General features: G+C 37.0%; 1 protein-coding gene across 3 annotated transcripts in view; it reads right to left on the bottom strand.

Moving 5' to 3' along the window:
• CDH6 (cadherin 6) overlaps positions 1-21,318 on the bottom strand; it is a 132,250-nt gene that overhangs the window by 17,359 nt on the left and 93,573 nt on the right. For all 3 annotated transcript variants that reach the window (XM_037798906.1, XM_037798907.1, XM_037798908.1), the window contains 4 exons: positions 9,434-9,553; positions 7,236-7,403; positions 5,337-5,524; positions 3,105-3,358 (listed from right to left, as the gene is read on the bottom strand). In XM_037798906.1, coding sequence (XP_037654834.1) covers positions 3,105-3,358; positions 5,337-5,524; positions 7,236-7,403; positions 9,434-9,553 — 730 coding nt within the window. The remainder of the gene's footprint in view (positions 1-3,104; positions 3,359-5,336; positions 5,525-7,235; positions 7,404-9,433; positions 9,554-21,318) is intronic.

Genomic DNA, 21,318 nt, shown 5'->3' with positions numbered 1-21,318 from the left:
ATACTTAAAGCATACATTGATTATCAAAGGGAAACCTCAGTATTACAGACTTTATAAGAAATTCAATAATTATCTACAAACACATTTTTTTCCCTCATGAAAAACATCAAACTTAAGACATGCCTTTATAATCTGTTACAATTATATACAGCAGTAGTCTTTTCTTGTTTTTTGGCTCTTTTCCTTCTGCTACAGTTTTAAGTTTTACACATAATCATATTTTCCCACCAAACTCTGAAATATGGGACAAAGAGTGAGGAACTTTGTTTGAAGGTGGCTTTTGATTTAAAAGAGAAAGCAACTATTTAGGAAAAACCAAAATTGCATTTTTCCCCTTTAATTAGGAGATTTAAAAATTAGTAGAAACTCTAATGGGCCTACAGTGCTTAGGAAAGTGCATATTAAGCCTTGTTTGTTTGTTCTTTCTTGATCTTTCCAAAGTAATGGCAATTTATTTCAAGCATATCTACCATCCAGTCACATTAATTGTAGTAGACATCACAGATAAGGAACATGATCAATCTCATCATAATTAGCAGATCATTCTGCTAGGTACTGTCTTTTTTTCTAGGACTTTTATGTATTTTGTAATTCAATAATTTGTCTTCTGATATTTCCTCAAATGAGGAAGATCTGTGGGTCAGGAAAGGAGGTGTGTTTGCAGGAGAATTTTCCATCATTTATTGATAGTGACATTTTATGAGATTCTGCATGGAAATCAAAAGGCATTTGTGCTAAAGTTACTGAAAGAAAATTATTTTATGTGATTAAAAAATTAAAGATTTGTGCCTGCATGATGATAAATCAATGTTTGGGATAAGAATTCTCTTAGTATTAATTGAGCATCTACCACATTGTTTGGCACTTAGTCATCCAATAATTATTTCTTGAAGAAACAAATACTGTGTATGGATGTACTTTTCTAAGGGGAGAATCAATTTTATCCTACAAAATGCATTACTGAAATATACACTTATATATCAATATAGCTATGTCTACTTCTATCCGTAAATCTATATTAATATCTCAAATCAGTATGTATGAAGGGAAGGCTGGCAGAAAAAACTTCAAAATTAGCTGATAGTCCAAACCATTCTGATTAGCTAACTGCTTCCTTTCATTAAAAAAAAAATTCGGTCAGTAAAAATGGTATTCTTTATTAGAAATTAATATTAATGTAGAAATATAGGCTAAATTCCCAGAAGACATTACTTCTTCTATTTAAAAACAAGTCAAATGATCAAAAAAGTATCCAAGTGCTCATATTTATAAATTTCCAGAATGAATGCTTAAGAATTAGAGTTGACACTGACTTGCTGAGATTATTTCCTTATGCAATTAGAACAAACTCGATAGAGAGAATAGTTTTGAAAGTACTTAAAGCTATTTGTGCCATACAATGAAAGCCACCATTCATTTTCCTTATTAATAATACTAAATGTATTTGGAAGTACACTTGATATCCATGGAGCTCACATTTTGCCACTTTGGGCTGACCAGAGTCCAATTCAAGGTATCCATGGATATTCCAGTGGAATGATAAAATAACAGCCTACATTTTCCCTATGGCTTACAATTATTCCCTGAAAGTAAGCCAGACATTTTTGCATTTTATATGTGAGGCTTGTCATAAGGTTTCAGTTGACCAAAGGGCAAAATGATGAAAAGGTCAGAAAATGACTGCTTTACAGCTCCAAATTCTTTTATTCACAATAATATTCTCCATGCAGCAGCCAGTGTGGTCCTTTTGGATTATGTAACTCTTCTACTGAAAGCTCTCCAAAGGCTTCTCATTTCAACCAGAATAGAATCCAGTCTTTATCATGGCCTACAAACCCCTGTATGAGCTGCCATGCTCAAAATCCCCACCAAACCTCCCTGTTGCTTCATAACTTACTATCTCCCTTTGCTCACTTTCTTCTAGCTGCACCAGCCTCATCACATGTTCTTATGTTGGACCTTAATCTTGCTTTTCCCTCTTCTTGGAATGTTCTGCCCCCAGATATCAGCAAAGTTCACTGCCTCATTTCGTTCAAATCTCTGCTTGACTCCCCACCAATGAGGCTAAGTCCTGCCATGGCATCTAAAATAGTACCCTTGGTATTCTTTGTTCCCATACTTCACTTTATTTTATGCTTAGAATTTATTGACACCTGACATATTATATTCTATTTAGTGTTCATTATCTGCTTGCCTGATTATAATGTGTGGTCCATGAGTTCAGGACTTCGTACTGTACTTTGCTATAACCCTAGTGCCTAGAACATACATGGCACATGCAAGATGCCCAGAATTTATGTGTGGACTGACTGACTGACAAGAGTTCTGGAAGTTCCTCAAGCTGCTTACTTCATTTATGGGGAATAACTTACATGATGATATTCTGGCTTAGCAATTTTCTCATTTAGCCAACTAATCTCCTGCCTAAAGGCTGGAGGTTGGGTGACTCTAGAGTTTTCATGATAAGGTTCTAGAATACTGAAGTATCACTGGTTGCAAAGAGTAATGAGGCTTATTACAATATGATTTACAACTAAGGTGTAAGGAAGGCATAGGGAAAACAGGGCTTACTTTCATAGTATAAATTTTGATTCAGCTCTATTAATTTCCCTAGGATTTCACAGACATATATCGTGAAACAGCTCTTGTTTGCAAAACAAAAAATTATGCACCCAAATGGAACATACTTCTGCCTTTAAGTGTTACATGAAAGTTCTTCCACCGCTGAAAAATAGATTCTCAAGCCTAGTGCCTTGTTTGCTAAAAACTTTGATATTTCCTCCACACCACTCTTTGGCAAATCTAAGACCTTAAAAAAAAATCCCAGGCCATTCATCTGTTTTACTTATACTGCCTCTATGTAAGCTGTAAACTCCATATAGCTCATTTTATTTTATTTTTTAACTTTGTGTTTTTTAGGTTTGTGTTTCTGCTATAACAATATGTATGTAGTGAGCAAGGACAGTATAGAGGCTGTTTAGCATATTTTTCAGGAAAACACAACTGATTGGAAAAAAGAAATTCAACTTTTCAAACTTGCAGGCTGATCTCTGAATACAAATCAACTGGAGCTTATAAAAGACATGTCACAGATGTGTTCTTACTTGATGGGATTCCTGGCAGCATCTGGATCTTGGGCTGTGACTGAGCCTATCGTAGTGTTTATCTGAGCATCTTCTCTGATTTGAAGGATGTAGGCCATTTTGCTGAAGACAGGAGGCTCGTCTACATCCTCCACCGTGATTCTAATGGTGGCTGAATCTTTGAATGGGCCCAGGTAGAGAAAACGGGGTTCGATATGAGGATTGGTAGCTTCCACTTTGAGGCTGTACACTTTCTTCTTTTCAAAGTCCAAAAGCTTATGGGGGTGGGAGGGGAGAGGGACATATTTAAAGCAGCCAAGACACAGGAAGACACAGACAAGACATGAACCATTTTTAGTGCAAATCACTGATAAATGAATGGGATCATGTTGCTCAGAGAAATCATTACACAATAGTGTGAAATTGGGCAAAGGCATAAAAGATAAGGTGTAATCATTTCTTTCCACACATAGACAATAAGGGAACTATTATGGAGACTGCAAAAGAATTTAGATGGCACACAACCCTGATGCAGGTGACTCTACAGCCACTTTCAACTTGAAGCAAGGACTAAGTTGTAGGGCATTAGATAGGGCAGGAAAGGAAGCCTGTTACAGACTTTTAGTTTGTTTGTTTTTAAACCCTTATATTTGATTATAGGGGCTGTGCCAGAGCAATGCAGCAAATGTGCAGTAGATTATTCTATGTCAGATGTTCTCACATTCAACCTTGATTAGACCCATCTAAGGAGTGTTTAAAACTTGCCAATGTCTGGTCCCAACTCTAAACCATGAAACCAGAATATCTAGGGTGGGGATGGGAACTTTACTTTTAAACAACTCCCCAGTGATCCTAATGTGCAGCCAGAATCTAGAACCACAGGTTTGTCTCATGATCCCCTTTCCCTCATTCAGTATAATAGAATAAAAGATTTTTTTTTTTTTGCATAAGAAGATAAAATATCCCAAATGTTATCCCAATAAGGGCATTGGGCTAATTATTTGCCAAAGAGAGTAATGATCATTGTTGTCAAAGGTCTTTAGGAAAGGTATCTCTGCTTCTGGAGACACAGCGAACTCAAATGGTTATTGCTGACTTTTAGTTTTAGATGATAATATGACAAGGCTCACTAGAAACACAATTAATCAAGACATTAGTGAATGCGATTCTGTCTGCTAGGCAAAATTTCAGTTTGAACCTGATAAGACACTGAGAAAATTAAAAACGGTTAATGTACACTAATGGGCTTCCTAATTACATTATAGTATAAAACATTGGCCTCAGTGTCAATTAAACATATTTTATTGTGCTTCCAGATATTAAGACATAATCCAAAGCTTCACAGAAAACAATTCTTATTTACAACAGACCTGCATATATTTATCAACAAACATCATAGTGTGCTACAGGAAAGAGAAAATATTATACCATACATGATAAAAGTGAAATCATACAAAATTTAACCAACATGAATGCTACATTTAGCCTTGAAGCACAATATTTTGGTTTTTAATTTTTGCCATACTTTTGTATACTGCTCTGTGGTGCTAGACAATTTTTTGAGGGGGAAGGGCGGTTATGGTAAATAATGAATAAGTACAGAAGGGGAAAAATAGGAATTCAGAACATAAAAAAATTATCATTACTGTGTGTCCAAAAAGTAGTTAAAGAGGTTTATAGAAATGTGTGATATTCAATTTATTTTTGTGAGTATTGACAAATGTGGTCTTTATATACCCTCTCTACTTGGGCTCATCTTGATTACTGCAGCTTGTGTTACTCTTTTTGGAACTTCAATGCATGTATCACATGATGTAGTTATACATTTATTTGTCTGTTTACTGGTGTCCTTATCTCTTTCCTCCCCTAAACTGGAAACTCCATGAAGACAGAGACCAACCTGGGGCAGGTGCCACTGCACCCCCAGACCTAGAGCAGTGTCTGACACTATTTATTGTTCATTTATTTTATTTACTTTAGATATTTGTATGTATATCATTTGTTTATATTATTTATTTACTTAGGAGGTTCTTAATAAAAATTTATTGAAAGTATGGAATTAATGAATGGATAAAATTAGTTTGGACCCCGAAAAGCCGATCTCCATGTAATCACAATCAGGTTTTTTAGTAATAATTAGAAAGCTAAGAATCTAATAGAATGTTCTCGTTAGATGTAATTTGCCTTTGGTAGCTTGGGAATTAGAGAAAAGTAAATATGCCCATTTGTATGGTGTTTAAGAAAAAGCTTCACCTTTTTGACAGTTATAACCCCTTCCTGAGTTTCTTGGTCAGTGACGACATCAAACATGTCCAATCCCTCTCCGTCTGTGATGCTGTATTCAATTTCTGCATTTTCTCCCACATCAGCGTCGCTGGCTTTGATCCTCCCAATTGGTGTACCCGGTGGAGAAGATTCAGGGGTTTTAAACTGGTATGTACCTATTGATCATCACAGATACAAGTCAAAGAGACTAGTCAGATTCCATCATAATAAAAAAATATGTTTTTGCTACAGTTCTTTCAGACATTATAAGGGATGCAGGAAGATTTTGCGTTTCTCAAAATAATTAATGGTACCCTATTCTCCTAGTATCTTTACTTTTATGTTTGTTAGGAATATTTTTCAATCTCATGAACTGTCTCCTTGCAAATGGGGGACACTTTTTTTGTCCTGCAAACAGTCTTCAAAGTTTATGGTGAGAGTGTGAGCATGATTGAATGACTAGCGAAAGGCAAAGAAAGTTTCAACCCCCCACCCCCACCCATTAGTAATCTAACAGAAAGAAGAGAAAAGCATTTAACCTCAACTGTGACTTTAAGCCAATTACTAGGCATTCTTTAAAGGAGTTCTTTCTTCCATTGCTAATAATAAGCAAAAGCGGAAATAAATTACAGCAGTCTGGAGAATGCATCCAAGTAGACATTGTTTCACACATATGCGGAGCTGGATCTAGTTTTAGAGTTAGGGACATAAGTAAATGCATTGAGTGATGAAGCTCCTCATTTTGTTTTCTTTTGAATAATTCCTTCTTTTAAATTTTATTACAATATTTTTTCTATGCATAGGTTTCTCCCGTACTTGTATCAATATCACAAATTGAAAACCTATATTGAATAGATACACATTTTTCTTACATCCTTATGTTGCAAAATTAGCTTAAGGAGACTACGTGTGGGTTTCAATTTAGATTGGCCCAGCCAGCATGTACTTTGAGCCAAAAAATAAAATAGGGAAAACACAATTTATTCTACTCTCATTGATTACATTTTTCCAACCATTGATGTAAATGGTTTTGGAAAAAAACACTTTTTTTAAAAAAAACTTAAAACTATTTCCTGTTGATCCATATGTATAGCCATTCTAAAAGAAGCCCATATTTGCTGAACATCTTTTAAAAAATGTCATCACTGAGTGAGAGGGCTTTTTATTTAATGATGGCCAGCTATTCTTTCCTGAAAGATAGGATCGAGGTAACTTTCTCAGGAGACCATGGTCAGAAAGAGATATTATTCCTAGAAGAAAAATCGTATTAAAACTACTTCCAACCTTGACTGTTCTATGTGAAATGGCCTAGAATAGTGGCCATTCATGAATGCTTTTTTCATTTTTTCTTCCTTCCTATCTAATCATGAAAGTTCATAATTTTAGAAATAACTTTCATATATCAATAGACCATAATATAGAAAACTACTTATGCTTACAAATGGGCTAAGTACATTGTTATTTCCATACTTGTATTTTTAGAAACAGTAAAATGATAAATCCTCTCCTTGCAAAGCTTTATAAGGATTTAAAAGAGATTACATGCCCTATTAAATTCACAAAATATAAAGTCAAATTCTCCTAACAAACAGGAGCATGCTTGTATACATATGTTCTGCACAAGCCAATTTATGCATATAGTAGTCTTTTTAATAAGGAAAAATAAAATGATGATGTTGTCTGTAAAACAAATGCTATCTCAGAAATAGCTCAGCTAATTATCATTTACTGAACACAAGCCTCATCATAATCTCATTTTTAAACAAAGTGCCAGTTCTTACTAGGTTCGCTAACTTTGACAACAACAATGGAAAGTAAATGCCATTCTTAACATTAAGAGTTTTACAAAACTGCACTAGAAAAATTCATGCAAACAAATGTTCCTACTCTGGGGAAAGCGGGGAGGGTTGTCGTTGACGTCCGTCAGCGTGATGTTCACTGTGGTGGTTCCCGACAGTCCCCCCATTTGGCCGCCCATGTCCTTCGCCTGAATCACGACTTGGTACTGCTCCCTGTTTTCTCGATCCATGTTGAGCAAAGCTGTCTTGATGATACCTGTGGGTGTGGAATTGAGGAGTGGGAAGGGATTTACTAAAATTATGGAATCATCTATTTAAGAAAGCAAACATAGATTGTCACCCACCATATGCAAAACACCGTGGAAATGTCATGGTCGACATCAAGATGATTATATAGAGTCCTTTTATTGAAGGAAATTGCAACCATGCAAGGGAGATGGGTGCATTAAAAAAGAAACACACACACAACAAAACAGGACTATAATACAAGGAGAATGAAAATAATTACAAGTCAAATTCTGCAATAAGGTAGACTGCAGCTAGCATGGATATTAAGTGTTAGAAGATGACAGCAAAATATAACTAACTTGGCATGCGGTATAATGGTATTTTACAAAAGTGGCTTGATTAAAGACATTTAGGTATATTATGAGGAAATTGTTAAGAATGCCATATACTTGAACTGGATTCCTGAGTTTCACTTTACTGAATTGGCTAATTGTACCTCAAATACACCTACCATAAAGAATGTTCTGAGGATTTTCTGGACTACAAAATGATGGCCTTAAGAGGGTGCAGCATCGGTTATCTCATAATCATCGTCTTGTATGATAATTGAGAACTTAGGTTTTCCTAAAGCCGATGTGAACATTCGTTCAACTGGTCCCAGCCATCAACAGCATTTTTAAGTTAGGTAAATTTACCTCTATTCGAAGGCAGTTATTATGTAATTAGTTGAAAGAACTTCTAAAGTTTGCCTATTCTCTATATATGGTTTATGCTTACATTAACAACATTCTTTAGAATATCACTGGAGAAGGCTTTATAACCTCCTCTGATAACACATTCCAGTGCTTAACAACTAATGAAGCTGAAAATATCTTTTTCTTTATTTTTTAACGAAAATGCCTCAGCCAACAGGTTGATTTTATTCCTGGATTCCTGGCTTCAGTGAAAGCGCAGCTGCTTTCTGTTCTCCAAATAATAGTACTTTTCTATTTAAATACAGGAAATCACCTTAGCCTTTTGTCCTTTAAGTTGAATAATTCTAATTTCATTTCCTTATTGTTTTTCAACCGAACATTTTCTTTCTCCTTGGGATTCCTTCCAAGTTCATTGCACCTCTTAACACATTGATTTGCAACTGGATGTGGTAACCTGAAAAGGTTTTGATTTCCACTAACAAAAAATAGATGTTTGAAAAAATGTATAAAAGGAACTCAACTCCTATTGTGATAGCAAAAACATGTCAAATTTTCTACGCGATACAAACACTATTGATTAAAACACAAATCATCATAATACAGTATACAACTTTGTGGAGAAAGTACAGAAAAGTAAGATGTCAATAAAAGAATTCCATTAAGGCAATCCATGTTGTCTGATTAGGGCTGTATCAGTTAGGGTAGGCTAGACAATGATGTGATAAGCAATGCAAAATCTCAGTGGTGAACACAAGTAAAGTTTATTTCTCGCTCATGCTGAGAGCAGGTTGGCAGGAAGTTGCACCCATCATAATATTCTTGCATTCAGTCTTCAGACCCCACCTCAACATAAATTTCCACGATCACTGTAGTAAAGAGAAAGGATATGGCAGATTGTGCAGCAGCTCTAAAATTTCCGCCTGGAAGTGACTCATGTCATTGCCACTCTCATTTTATTGGCTTAAATAAATCACCTAGCTACATTGGCTTTGGAGCAGGGTGGGAAGTTACAATGCTACCAAGTAACCAGAAAAAGAAGAATTGGAATATCTGCAAACAGCCCTAATGGCAATCAGAAGTGGTTGGCCTCTTAGCTTCACCCAAAACTGAAAGGAAAACTAAAGCCAAGTATAATTTTTCTGAATCTACCTTATATAAACATGGTGGATGGAAGATTCATTGTCAGATTTCTTGATTAAAATGATCCAGATGTCATGTTTAGAAATGCATCATTGGTGCTTGGCAGATGAACCTAACAGAAATTCAATCACACTGATTGTTTTTATTAAAAATCTGCTAGCTCAGCTGAGTGTGTCAATTAAAATTACAGATTGTAAAAAGAAGATTAAAAAAGAATTCTAACCTGTTTCTGATTCAACTGAAAAATAGGGCTGTCCCTGCAGAATACTATAGACAACTTTGGCACTGTTGCCGTATGTTGGATCATCAGCATCGGTTGCAGTGACTTGGACAACAAATGTGCCTGTAAGGAGAAAAACATGAATTGAAAATAAGTTGAGGGTCCATTAGTGATTTTTGATACACACAGACAAAGAGAAAGCATAATCTTATATTATACAAACCATTGTGGCAAGGAAGTGTAGTACTTCACTAGGATGCTAGGTTAAAAATCCTTGGGTTTCTAACGCTGAAGGAATATGATCAACATTTAGAAATACCATAAGGATTAGGTTAAAGATTTGCATGCAAATGATCACGACTTTGAGCAGGAATGATTCCAATGCATCTATAAGGTAGAATTTGACTGGACTCTTGCTACAGTTAATCTTTCAAATTAGCCAGGCCTAAGTGAGCATCTTGTATTTCTTTGTCCATAATTATTAGTTTAGGAGTTGTCCAATCATGGGGATACTCATGATTTTGCTGTGAATTCTGTTTCATAGATGTCCTTTTCCTGGACTGTGATGTGCTGATGTGAAGCCTGCAAAATGCAGCAGCTATTTTGTGATCTTAAGAGATGTTGGCCTGAGGACAAAGCTGACCCACTGAGAAGGACAGAATATTACAGAGAAACAGCCAGAACCCAGATCAAACCATATTCAAAGCTCACTTTACATTTGGACTTATGTAATGTGACAAGTAAGTGCTATTATCGTTTAAATTAGTTTGAGTTGGGTTTTCTCTTACTTGAAAATAAGAGGACCTTAAGTGATAAGACCTTATAAAAGGTAGTTTTGGATTAAAGAATTAAGTGGTCCAGGACCAGATGGCGTCACAGGGGAATTTTAAAAATATTCCAAGGAGAATTAACACCAATCCTGCTCACAGGATTGAAGAGGAGGGAACATCACTAATTCATTCTATGAGGCCAACATCACCCTCCTACCAAAGTCAGGTAAAGATACCACAAGAAAAAAATTACAGACCAATATTCCTTATGACTAGAGATGCAAAAATCCTCAACAAAATACTAGCAAACCATTTTCAAGATCACATTAAAAAATTACACACTAGGATCAAGTGGAACTTATCCCTGGTATGCCAAGGTGGGTCAACATAGGACATTACATAATTACAATTAACATAATACATCATATTGACAGAATGAAGAAAAAATACCACATGATCATCTCAATTGGCACAGAAAAGCCATCTGACAATATCCAGAGCCCTTCTGGATAAAAACACTTTGAACACTAAGAATAAAAGGAAATTTCCTCAACATGATAAATATTATATATGAAAAACCCACAGATAACATTCTACTTAATGGTGAAAGGCTGAAAGCTTTCCCACAGTTACCACTGTTATTCAACATGTAGTGGAAGTTCTAGCCAGAGCAATGAGGCAAGTGAAAAACCAAAACAAAAGGCATCCAGATTGGAAAGGAAGAAGTAAAAGTTTTCCCATTTGCAGATGACATGATACTACATACAGAAAATCTTGAAAAAAATCTACTGCAAAGCTCCTAGACCTAATAAATGAACTTAGCAAAGTGTCAGAATACAAGATCAATACCTCAACTTCAGCTGTGTTTTTATACACTAGCAATGAACAACTGGAAGAAGAAATCAAGAAAAAAAAATCCATTTACAATAGCAACTAAAAGAATCTATGAATATCTAATGAAGATGTAAAGGGCTTGTACACAGAAAACTATAAAACATTACTGAAAGAAATCAAGGAAGATCTAAATAAATGGAAGGATATTCCATATTTGTGGATTGGAAAACTAAATATTGTTTAGGTGTTAATTCTACCCATAGTGATTTACAGATTCAATGCAATACCAATCAAAATTCCAACAAACTTCTTTGCAGAAATGGGAAAGCTAATCATCAAAATTTATATGGAAGGGTAAGGATCCCTGAATAGCCAAAGCTGTCTTGAAAAAGAACAAAGTTAGAGGACTCACAATTCCTGAGCTTGAAAGTTATTACAAAGCCATAGTAATCAAAACAGCACAGCACGAGTACCATCCTATAGACCAATGGAATTGAACTGGAAGCTTAGAAATCAACCCTTACATTTTTGGCCAACTAATTTTTGACCTGGTGGCAAGGACCACTCAACTGGGAAAGAACTGTGTCTTCAACAAATGGTGCTGGGAAAACTGGATCTCCTTTGCAAAAGACTGTAGACCGCCTACCTCACAACACATGCAAAAATAAACTCAAAATGGAATAAAGACCTAAATATAAGAGACAGAACTATAAAACTCCTAGAAGAAAATATAAGGAAGCATCTTCAGGACTTTGTGTTAGGCAATGGTTTCTTGGACTTTATACTGAAAGCACAAGCCACAAAAGTAAAAATAGAAAAATAGGACCCATCAAAATTAAAACCTTTTGTGCCTCAAAAGACTTTATAATGAAAATAAAATGACAACCTACCTAACAGGAGAAAATATTTGGAAAGCACATATCTGATAAGGGTATAATATTTAGAGTATATAAAGAAATCCTTAAACTCAACAATAACAAGACAATTCAATTAAAAAATGGACAAAAGACTTGCATAGACATTTCTCCAAAGAAGATATACAAATAGCTACAATGCACATGAAGAGATGCATAACATCATTAGCCATCGAGGAAATGTGAATCAAAACTACAATAAGAAACCATTTCACATCCACTAGAATGGCTAATATCGAAAAAAAGCAAGAAAATTATAAGTGTTGGAGAGGATGTGGAGAAATAGGAACAATTATTCATTGCTGGTGGGAGTGTAAAATGGTGTAGCCACTGTGGATGACAGTTTGTTGGTTCCTTGGAAAGTTGTGATAGAATTACCATATGACCTGGCAATCCCATTTCTAGGTGTATACCCCAAGAGTTGAAAGCAAGGATGCAAACAGATATTTGCACACTGATGTTCATAGCAGCATTATTCACAATTGCCCAAAGAAACAAGCAACCCAAGTGTCTGCTAAACAAGGAGTAGATAAATCAAGTGTGGTATATGCATACAATGGAATATTATTCAGCCTAAAAAGGAATGAAATTCTGACATGTGACAATATGGATGAATCTTGAAGATTTCATGTTGAGTGAAATAAGCCAGACACAAAAGGACAAATATTTTATCTCATTGATGTGAAATTAGGCTAGGGAAATTAGTAGCATCAGAATCTAGAATATAGGTTATCAGAGGATGGCATGGGAGTAGGGACTAGGAAATTAAGGCTTAAAATGTACAGAATTTCTATTTGGGATGATGGACAAGTTTTGGTAATGGAAGATGGTGATGGCAGCATAACATTGTGAATGTAATTAATAGAATTATATATTTGAATGTGTTTATGTAGTTAAAAGGAGGAAATTTTAGGTTGTATATATGGTACTTGTCATGGTTAAGTTCATGTGCCAACTTGCCCTGGTGATGGTGTCCAGTTGTTTGGTCAAGCAAGCACTGGCCTAATTGTTACTGTGAGGATATTTTGTGGGCTTAACTCATCAGTAAGTTGATTACATTGAATGGTTGATTATATCTACAATTAACTAAGGAGATTGCCTTCAACAATGAGAGAAGTCTCATCCAATTAGTTGAAAGTTTAAAAGGAGCAATAATGATTTCAACAGTCAGAAGAAAGAATTTCCACTTCTACGTCAGCTAGCCAACTTCTCCTGGGGAATTCAACGAAAACCTTCATAGGAGTTTCCAGCTTGTGGCCTGCCCTACAGAATTTGGACTTACCTATCCCCACAGTTGTATGAGACACTTTTTATAAAAATCTCGTATATTTACATTTTGAGATTGTCAGTTCTGTTTCCGTAGAGAACCCAGACTAATACAGCTTTGGTACAGGGAATGGTTCTTGAGAAACAGAATCTTAAGAATGAAATTTCTGAATTAGTTCTGGGATTTTTGGAATTGGTTCTTTAATCTGATTAGATTCAAAGGCACTAATGAATTTATTTCCAACAATCAAGATGGCACTGATAGTCCATGGCATAAGTTGGCAATAGAGATATGCAAAATATCTGGATACAGCTACTCAAATGCTTATAAGAGGGAAGGCTCTGGGCAACTGTGATTTTAACACCTTAACAGAGTTTTGTGTAGTTAATCATGTTGGCTGGTTGTTCCTAAATATGCTGGCTACAGTTGTAAAAGAAAGGTATGAGCTCAAGGCTTCAAATTCCCAACTTAAGTGCTGCATGAGGGACATGAAAATTTCTATGTGTGTCCTGAAAGAAAACCTTATTTTGTGCATTCTCAGACTTGAGATTTCTGAAAACCAGACCCAGAGTCTCCTTTTTTGAGTGGTTGAATTACAACAGAAATTCAATTCCTAATCTGGCAGGGTGACTGCTATTAAAATGAGGGGATTGATTGGAAAGGAATGGAATCCTGAAAATTTGAATGGGGACATATGGGTTGATAATGATGGTGGTGGGGACATAGAAACACTAAGTTATGCTAAATCTTTGCCAGATAAACCTGTAGTGGTCTGCCCTGAGGAACCAGCTTCCCAACCTCCATTCTGTCCTGAAGAACCTATCGTCAACCTCCACTTAAGGAGATTAACCCCACTATACCTGATAAACCTGTAACTGTCTCCCCTGAGCAAACAGCCCTCACTCCTCTGTCTGAAGAGATTAATCCTGTTTCACCATATGAAACTATAATGGAATGCCCTGAAGCAGTTGGCTTGCAAGACACTTCTAATTCTTCTCTTGACCCACCTCCACAACCCCTCTTTTCTTTCAGACCTATAACCAGACTGAAACCTCAACAAGCCCCAAAATGTAAGGTACAAAATGTGACCCCTGAGTAGACGCACTACACTCCAAAAAGAATTGAATGATTTTTACAATTTATATAGACAGAAATTCAGGGGAATATGTGTGGGATAATGGTGGAAGGAGTGTAAAGTTGGATAAGGCTGAATTTATTGATATGGGCCCACTAAGCAGAGATTCTGGATTCAATGTAGCTTGAGGGGTTAGAAAGGGCTGTAACAGTTTGTCAAGGTGGTTGGCTGAAGCATGGACTAAAAGCTGGCCTATACTGTCTGAGGTTGAAATGCCAGAATTGCCCTGGTATAATGCAGGTGAAGGGAGCCAAAGGCTTAGAAAAATTGGAATGTTTGAGTGGGTTTATCATTAAGACCTGCTCACCCAGCCCAGAAATGTCCAGAGTACACAGCTTTTACCAGGACTGTGGAATAAATTTGTGAGACTAACTCCATTACCACTGAAGGGCTCATTTGAACTACTGTCACTGAAATTGGATTCTTAAATGCATTGTGGATAATCTGATCCTGGGTTGGCAGAAGCCATGTGGCAGCACTGAATCACCAATGACAAGGTGGGAATGGCTACCATAATGGACAGCAGGCTCAAAGCAGCAATCAAAATAGTCTGACTCACAGAGACCTATGGTATTCGCTAGTAGATCATAGTGTACCTAGAAGTAAAATAGATGGGGAAGCTAATAAATTCTTACTTGATCTATATAAGGAAAGAATTCTAGGTCAAGTGAATAAAAGTCTAACTTGAATAAGAAAAAAAACAGAGTCATGGCCCTCTAATCAATTCCCAGACTTGAGACAGTTTATAGACCCAGAGTCCCTTGGATGAAGGGAAGGCCAGGTCCCCTTGGGGAAGGACCCTGCTACGCTGCCCAAAATTTATACTGTTCATCTTCCTCCCAGCATTCCTGAAAGAGACCTATAGCTTTTTACCAGGGAAACTGTGCATTGCAGAAAAGAAAGTGATCAGACATTTCACGGATTATTAGACTCTGGCTCAGAAATGAGATTAATTTCAGAACACCCAAAACATCACGTGGCCCACCAGTTAGAGTAGGGGCATATGGAAGTCAGGGGATCAGTGGAGTTTTAGTTCCAGTCCATCTCATAGTGGGTCCATAAGTCCCTGGACCCATCTTGCGGTTATTTCTCCATTTCGGGAATGTGTTAATTGGAATAGACATACTCTGCAACTGGCAGAATCCCCATATTGGTTCCCTGACTTACGGAGTGAGGGATATTATGGTAGCAAAGGCCAAGTGGAAGCCACTAGAACTGCCCCTGCCTAGCAAAATAGTAAATCAAAAGCAATGTCAGATTCTTGGAGGGATTGCAGAGATTAGTGCCACCGTCAAGGACTGGAAGGATGCAGGGATGGTGATTCCCACCACATCTCCACTAAACACTCCTATTTGTCCTGTGCAGAAAACAGAAGGATCTTGGAGGATGATAGTGGATTATTGTAAACTTAACCAGGTGGTGACTCCAATTGTCGCTGCTGTTCCAGATGTGGTATTGTTGCTTGAACAAATCAACACATCTCCTAGTACCTGGTAGGCAGCTATTGAGCTGGCAGATGCTTTTTTCTCAATTGTTGTTACTAAAGACCACCAGAAACAGTTTGCTTTCAGCTGGCAAGGACAGCAATATACCTTCACTGTTCTACTTCATGGGTCTATCAACTCTCCAGCTCTATGTTATAATTTAGTCCACAGGGAATTTGATAGTGTCTCTCTCCTATAAGACATCACACTGGTTCATTACATTGATGATATCATGTTGATTGGACCTAGTGAGCAATAAGTAGCAACTACTCTAGACTTACTGGTAAGGCATTTGTGTTCAATTGGTGGGAGATAAATCCAACAAAAATTCAGGGTCCTTCTACCTCAGTGAAATTTCTAGGTATTTAGTGCTGTAGGGCATGTTGATATATCCCCTCTAAGGTGAAGGACAAGCTGTTGTCCTATGACCAAAAAAGATGCACAATACCTAGTTGGCCTCTCTGGATTTTGGAGACAACCTATTTCTCATCTGGGTGTGCTACTCTGGCCCATTTACCAAGTAACTTGAAAAGCTACCAGTTTTAAGTGGGCACCAGAACAACATGAGGCTCTGTAACAGGTCCAGGCTGCTATTCAAGCTGCTCTGCCACTTTGGCCATATGATACAGCAGATCCAATGGTTCTAGAAGGGTCAGTAGCAAATAGAGATAGGAGAATCACAATGCACACTTTTAGGATTTGGGAACAAAGCCTTTCCATCTTTTGCAGATATCTACTCTCCTTTTGAGAAATAGCTTTTGCCCTGCTACTAGGACCTATTGGATACCAAACATTTAATGGTCGGCCACCAATTACCATGAGATCTGAGGGTCTATCATAAGCTAGGTGTTGTCTGACCAAGCTATAAAGTTGGGCATGCACAACAGCACTCTCCATAAAATGAAAGCGGTATATAGGAGATAGGGTTGTAGTAGGTCCTGAAGGCACAAATAAGTTATATGAGGAAGTGGCCTGAATGCTTATTATCCCCACTCTTGGGGAGAGTTCTCTTTCCCAGCCCACAGCTATGGCTTCTTGGGGAGTTTCTTATGATCAGATGACTGAGGAAGAGAAAACTTGGGGCCTGTTTTGCAGATAGTTCTGCTTTATATATACAGGTACCACCTGAAAGTGGACAATTATAGCTCCTTTCAGGGACATCCCTGAAGGACAGTGGTGAAAGGAAATACTCCCAGTGGGAATAACTTTGAGCAGAGCAACTGGTTGTCCATCTGGTTTGGAAGGAGAAATGTCTGGGGGTGCATATGTATACTGATTCATGGGCTTTCACCCATGGTTTGCCTGGATGATCAGGGTCTTGGAAAGAACATGACTGGAAAATTAGTGACAAAGAAGTCTGGGGAAGAGGTATGTGGATAGATCTTTCTGAGTGGGCAAAAACACAAAGATGTTAGTGTCTCACATGAATGCTTACCAAAAGGTGACTTCAGTGGAGGAAGATTTTAATAATTAAGTGGAAAAAATGACCTGTTCTTGGATGCCACTCAGCTTTTTAGCCCAGCTACTCCTATCATTGCTCAATGGGCTCATGAACAAAGTGGCTAGGCTGTTAGGGATGGAGGTTATGCATGGGCTCAGCAACAGGGACTTCCATTCATGAAGGCCAACCTGGCTACAGCCACTGGTGAGTGCCCAATCTGCCAGCAGCAGAGACCGACACTCAGTCCCTGGCAGGCTGATTACATTGGGCCACTTCCATCACGGAAGGGACAGCATTTTGTTCCAAATGAAAGAAACACATACTCTGCATATGGGTTTGCCTTCCCTGCATGCAATGTTTATTCCCAAACTACCATTTGTAGGCTTACAGAATGCCTTATCCACTGTCACGGTATTCCACACAGCACTGCATCTGATAGAGGACCCCACCTCATGGCAAATGAAGTGAGGGGATGGGCACATGCTCATGGAATTCACTGTTCTTACCATGTTCCCCATCATCCAGAAGCAGATGGATTGATAGATCGGTGAAATGACATTTTTTAAAAATTCCATTTTATTGAGATATATTCACATACCATACAATCAACTGTTCACAGTACTGAAATGGCCTTTTGGAGATTCAGTTATGGTACCAACTGGCTGGCAATACCTTTCATGGCTGGGGCAATGTTCTCTAGGATTATATATATACCTTAAATTAACATTTACTCTACGGTGCTGTTTCTCCCATAGCCAGGATTCATCGGTGGAAATGGGAGTGGCACCACTCACTATTACTCCTGGTGATATACTAGGAAAATTTTTCTTCCTGTCCTTGCAGCCTTCAGCTCTGGCTGGTGTACAGATCTTAGTTGCAAAAGGAGAAGTGCTTCCACCAGGAGATACAACAGTGAATCTATTGAACTGGAAGTTAAGACTGTCATCTGGCTACTTCATGCTCCTTATGCCTCTGGATCAACAGGTAAAGAAGGGAATTACTGTACAGGGTGGGGTGACTGGCCCTAGTCAGGGAAATAGGACTGCAGTCATGCAATAGAAGTAAGGAAAAGTTTGCTTGGAATACAAGAGCTCCCCTAGAGCATCTGTTAGTATAACTAGGCCCTATGATTAAAGTCAATGAAGAACTTTAACAACCCAATTCAGGAATGAAGGTTAGGGTCACCCCAAGAAGCAAAGAAGAACCACGTTCAGTTGAGGTGCTTGCTGAGAGTTAAGGAAACATGGAATGGATAGTGGAAGAAGGTTGTGATAAATATGAGCTATGACCCATGTGAGGACTGTAATGGTTATAAAAATTTCTTCTGTGTTTTGTTGTATGTTTTTTTTTTTTGTGTGTGTGTGTATATATATCAAATATCTTTGGTTTCTTTCCAATATTGTTCCCTTTGTTGTATTAGCATCATATCATAGTATTTAAGAAATAGGATATCATGTTTAAGAGTGAATAGGACTTGTACCCTATTCTTGAGAGAGTTAGTACATTTCCAATTGTATGCAGGTCAGTTGAGTAAAAATATGACTGTTATTGTCAAGTGAAAATCTGACTGTTATTGTTTTTATTTAGAGATTAAGTATGGTTTAAGGAGATGTGCATGGGTGCCAAGTTGACAAGGGGTGAATTGTGATACTTCTAAGTTCATGTGTCAACTTGGCCAGGTGATGGTGTCCAATTGTTTGGTCAAGCAAGCACTGGCCTAATTGTTACTGTGAGGATATTTTTTGGGCTTAAATCATCAGTAAGTTGATTGTATCTATGGCTGATTACATCTACAGCCAACTGAGGAGAGTGTCTTCAACAATGAGAGAAGTCTCATCCAATCAGTTGAGGACTTTAAAAGGAGAAGTGATGATTTCAGCAGTCAGAAGAGAGAAATTCCATCTCTACTTCAGTCAGCCAGCTTCTCCTGGGGAATTCATCAAAAACCTTCATAGGAGTTCTCAGCTTGCAGCCTGCCATACATAATTTGGATTTTCCCATCCCCACAGTTGCATGAGACAATTCTTAAAAAAATCTCGTTATCTATCTATCTATCTATCTATCTATCTATCTATCTATCTATCTATCTATCTCAATGGTTCTGTTTCCCTAGAGAATCCTAATACACTTCAAGAATAAACATTTAAAAAAAAATCTATGGAACTGCACAACATAAGCAGTGAACCCTAAGTTAAATCATAGACTATGGTTAATATTACAATCATAAAAATGTGCTTTCATCAACTGTAACAAATGTACCATACCAATTCAAGGTGTTAATAATAGGGTGGCATATGGAAATCCTGTATTTTATGCATGATTGTTCCATAAGCCTATAATTTCTCTAATAAAAAAAGAATTGGAACAACAGAAAATAAACATCTGGAGCTTGCAATAATTGTAGAGCATTATTCTTATTTTAGGGACTACTATTAGCTAATAGCCTTCAAAATAACTGTAAACCCTCTGAAATTCCATGCAGATTTTTATGTGTATATTTACAAATATATTTCATGGAAGTGGAAGTCCACAGATTTCATTTGATTCTCATAAGGGTCTGTGACTTCCAAAATGAGTATGACTCTCTGATTAAGTTCATCATTATGTTAGAGTTCTCCTGTCCACGAAGGAGGCAGGGAAGTTACATTTAGGGAATGTTAGAATTTTTATATTCTTTTTGTAATAGCTAACCATTTCATTTACTGAACAAATATATTGTACGATGTTAGGTGCTAGATGCTTTGGTTACAGCATCCCTGTAATTTGGCAAGGGGGTGGAGAGGATGGGAGCATCAGGTGATTTTAGAGTGAGCACTAATAGAAATCAAGTATTCATGTCCTTATTTGACATGAACATAAAATTTGATTGCTTTTAAAATTTGATTATCTGGATGTTTTGAGCAACTATTGTCACCTGTTTTCCTGTTTAAGCCTCATGATAACCTTTAGGAGCTGAAATTTATTATCTATTTTTCATAGATGTGGAACTGGAGGATCAGGGAAATCAAGTAACTTGCCCAAGGCCGTCTGCTGGTTATGAGTAGAGATAGTTTCAAACTTGGGTCTGTTTGACATGTAAGTCCATTTATACCACTCTGCTCTTTTCCCACTATCTTTATGTAATTTCTTTAAGATGCCATTTTAATTTATGATAATCTTAAATGTAAACATAACTGTGCCTTGAAGCAAATTCAAGAAAACCTCGCCTTCTTCAAGACACATTAATGCCAACTACCCCCACACTTTTGTAATAAATATTCAATTCTATAATGACTTCAGAAGTGAATTGTGCCCTCAGAGTTGTGCATCCATGGCCCGCATAGCTGCTTGTAGCAGCCTAGGATGATGCTGAGATGAGACTATCCTTTATTAATTCATCCTGCCTTTTACCAGTTAGAGGAAAACTTTGTTTTCCCTAGTGAATTCTCTTCTTAAAAGACATTTAGTCCTCCTTTCTGCTTTGGTAATGGTTTGTGATTTTCCTAGCAAAGCAAAATGGTTTCAAGTAATGAGTTGAGAACTTAAGAAAAATTGAGATGTTTTACAACTGAATCAGTGGTCTGGGTATTTTCCAACTCTTGGAATTGTGAACCAAAACATCTCTGACATCTGACTCACAGAATGATAGGAAGGTTTTTATTATGTAATCAAAGCCCTTTTGAATTTGACATCGAGTGGAAATAAAAATAGCTTTTTAACACTAGTTTAGAATCCGTCAATATTTCCTACGAAGTATTTAAATGTGGCTAGGAGTGATGTCACAGTAGGACTTTTTCTTAATTTAAATCCTGTTTACCTTCTCCCAATTTAAACAAATTAAATCCACACATATTAAAAATTAAATTGGTGGTAGAATTACGCATAAAATATTAATTCACCATATTACAAGTCATGGAAGTCTCTTAATTTCCACCAATTAGTAAAGGATATATCCCCTAGACACCATCTGCATATTGTTTATGGATTTAAAAAAAAGTTATGTTTGAGTTTTTTTCATAAATATACAATTACTTAAAGCAACTCTAATTACCCTTTAGTCCCAA

The sequence above is a fragment of the Choloepus didactylus genome, chromosome 11 (genome assembly GCF_015220235.1).
Source record: "Choloepus didactylus isolate mChoDid1 chromosome 11, mChoDid1.pri, whole genome shotgun sequence".
Taxonomy (NCBI): domain Eukaryota; kingdom Metazoa; phylum Chordata; class Mammalia; order Pilosa; family Megalonychidae; genus Choloepus; species Choloepus didactylus.
Note: the sequence above shows the minus strand (reverse complement) of the source record. Positions and strands in the feature narration are given on the sequence as shown.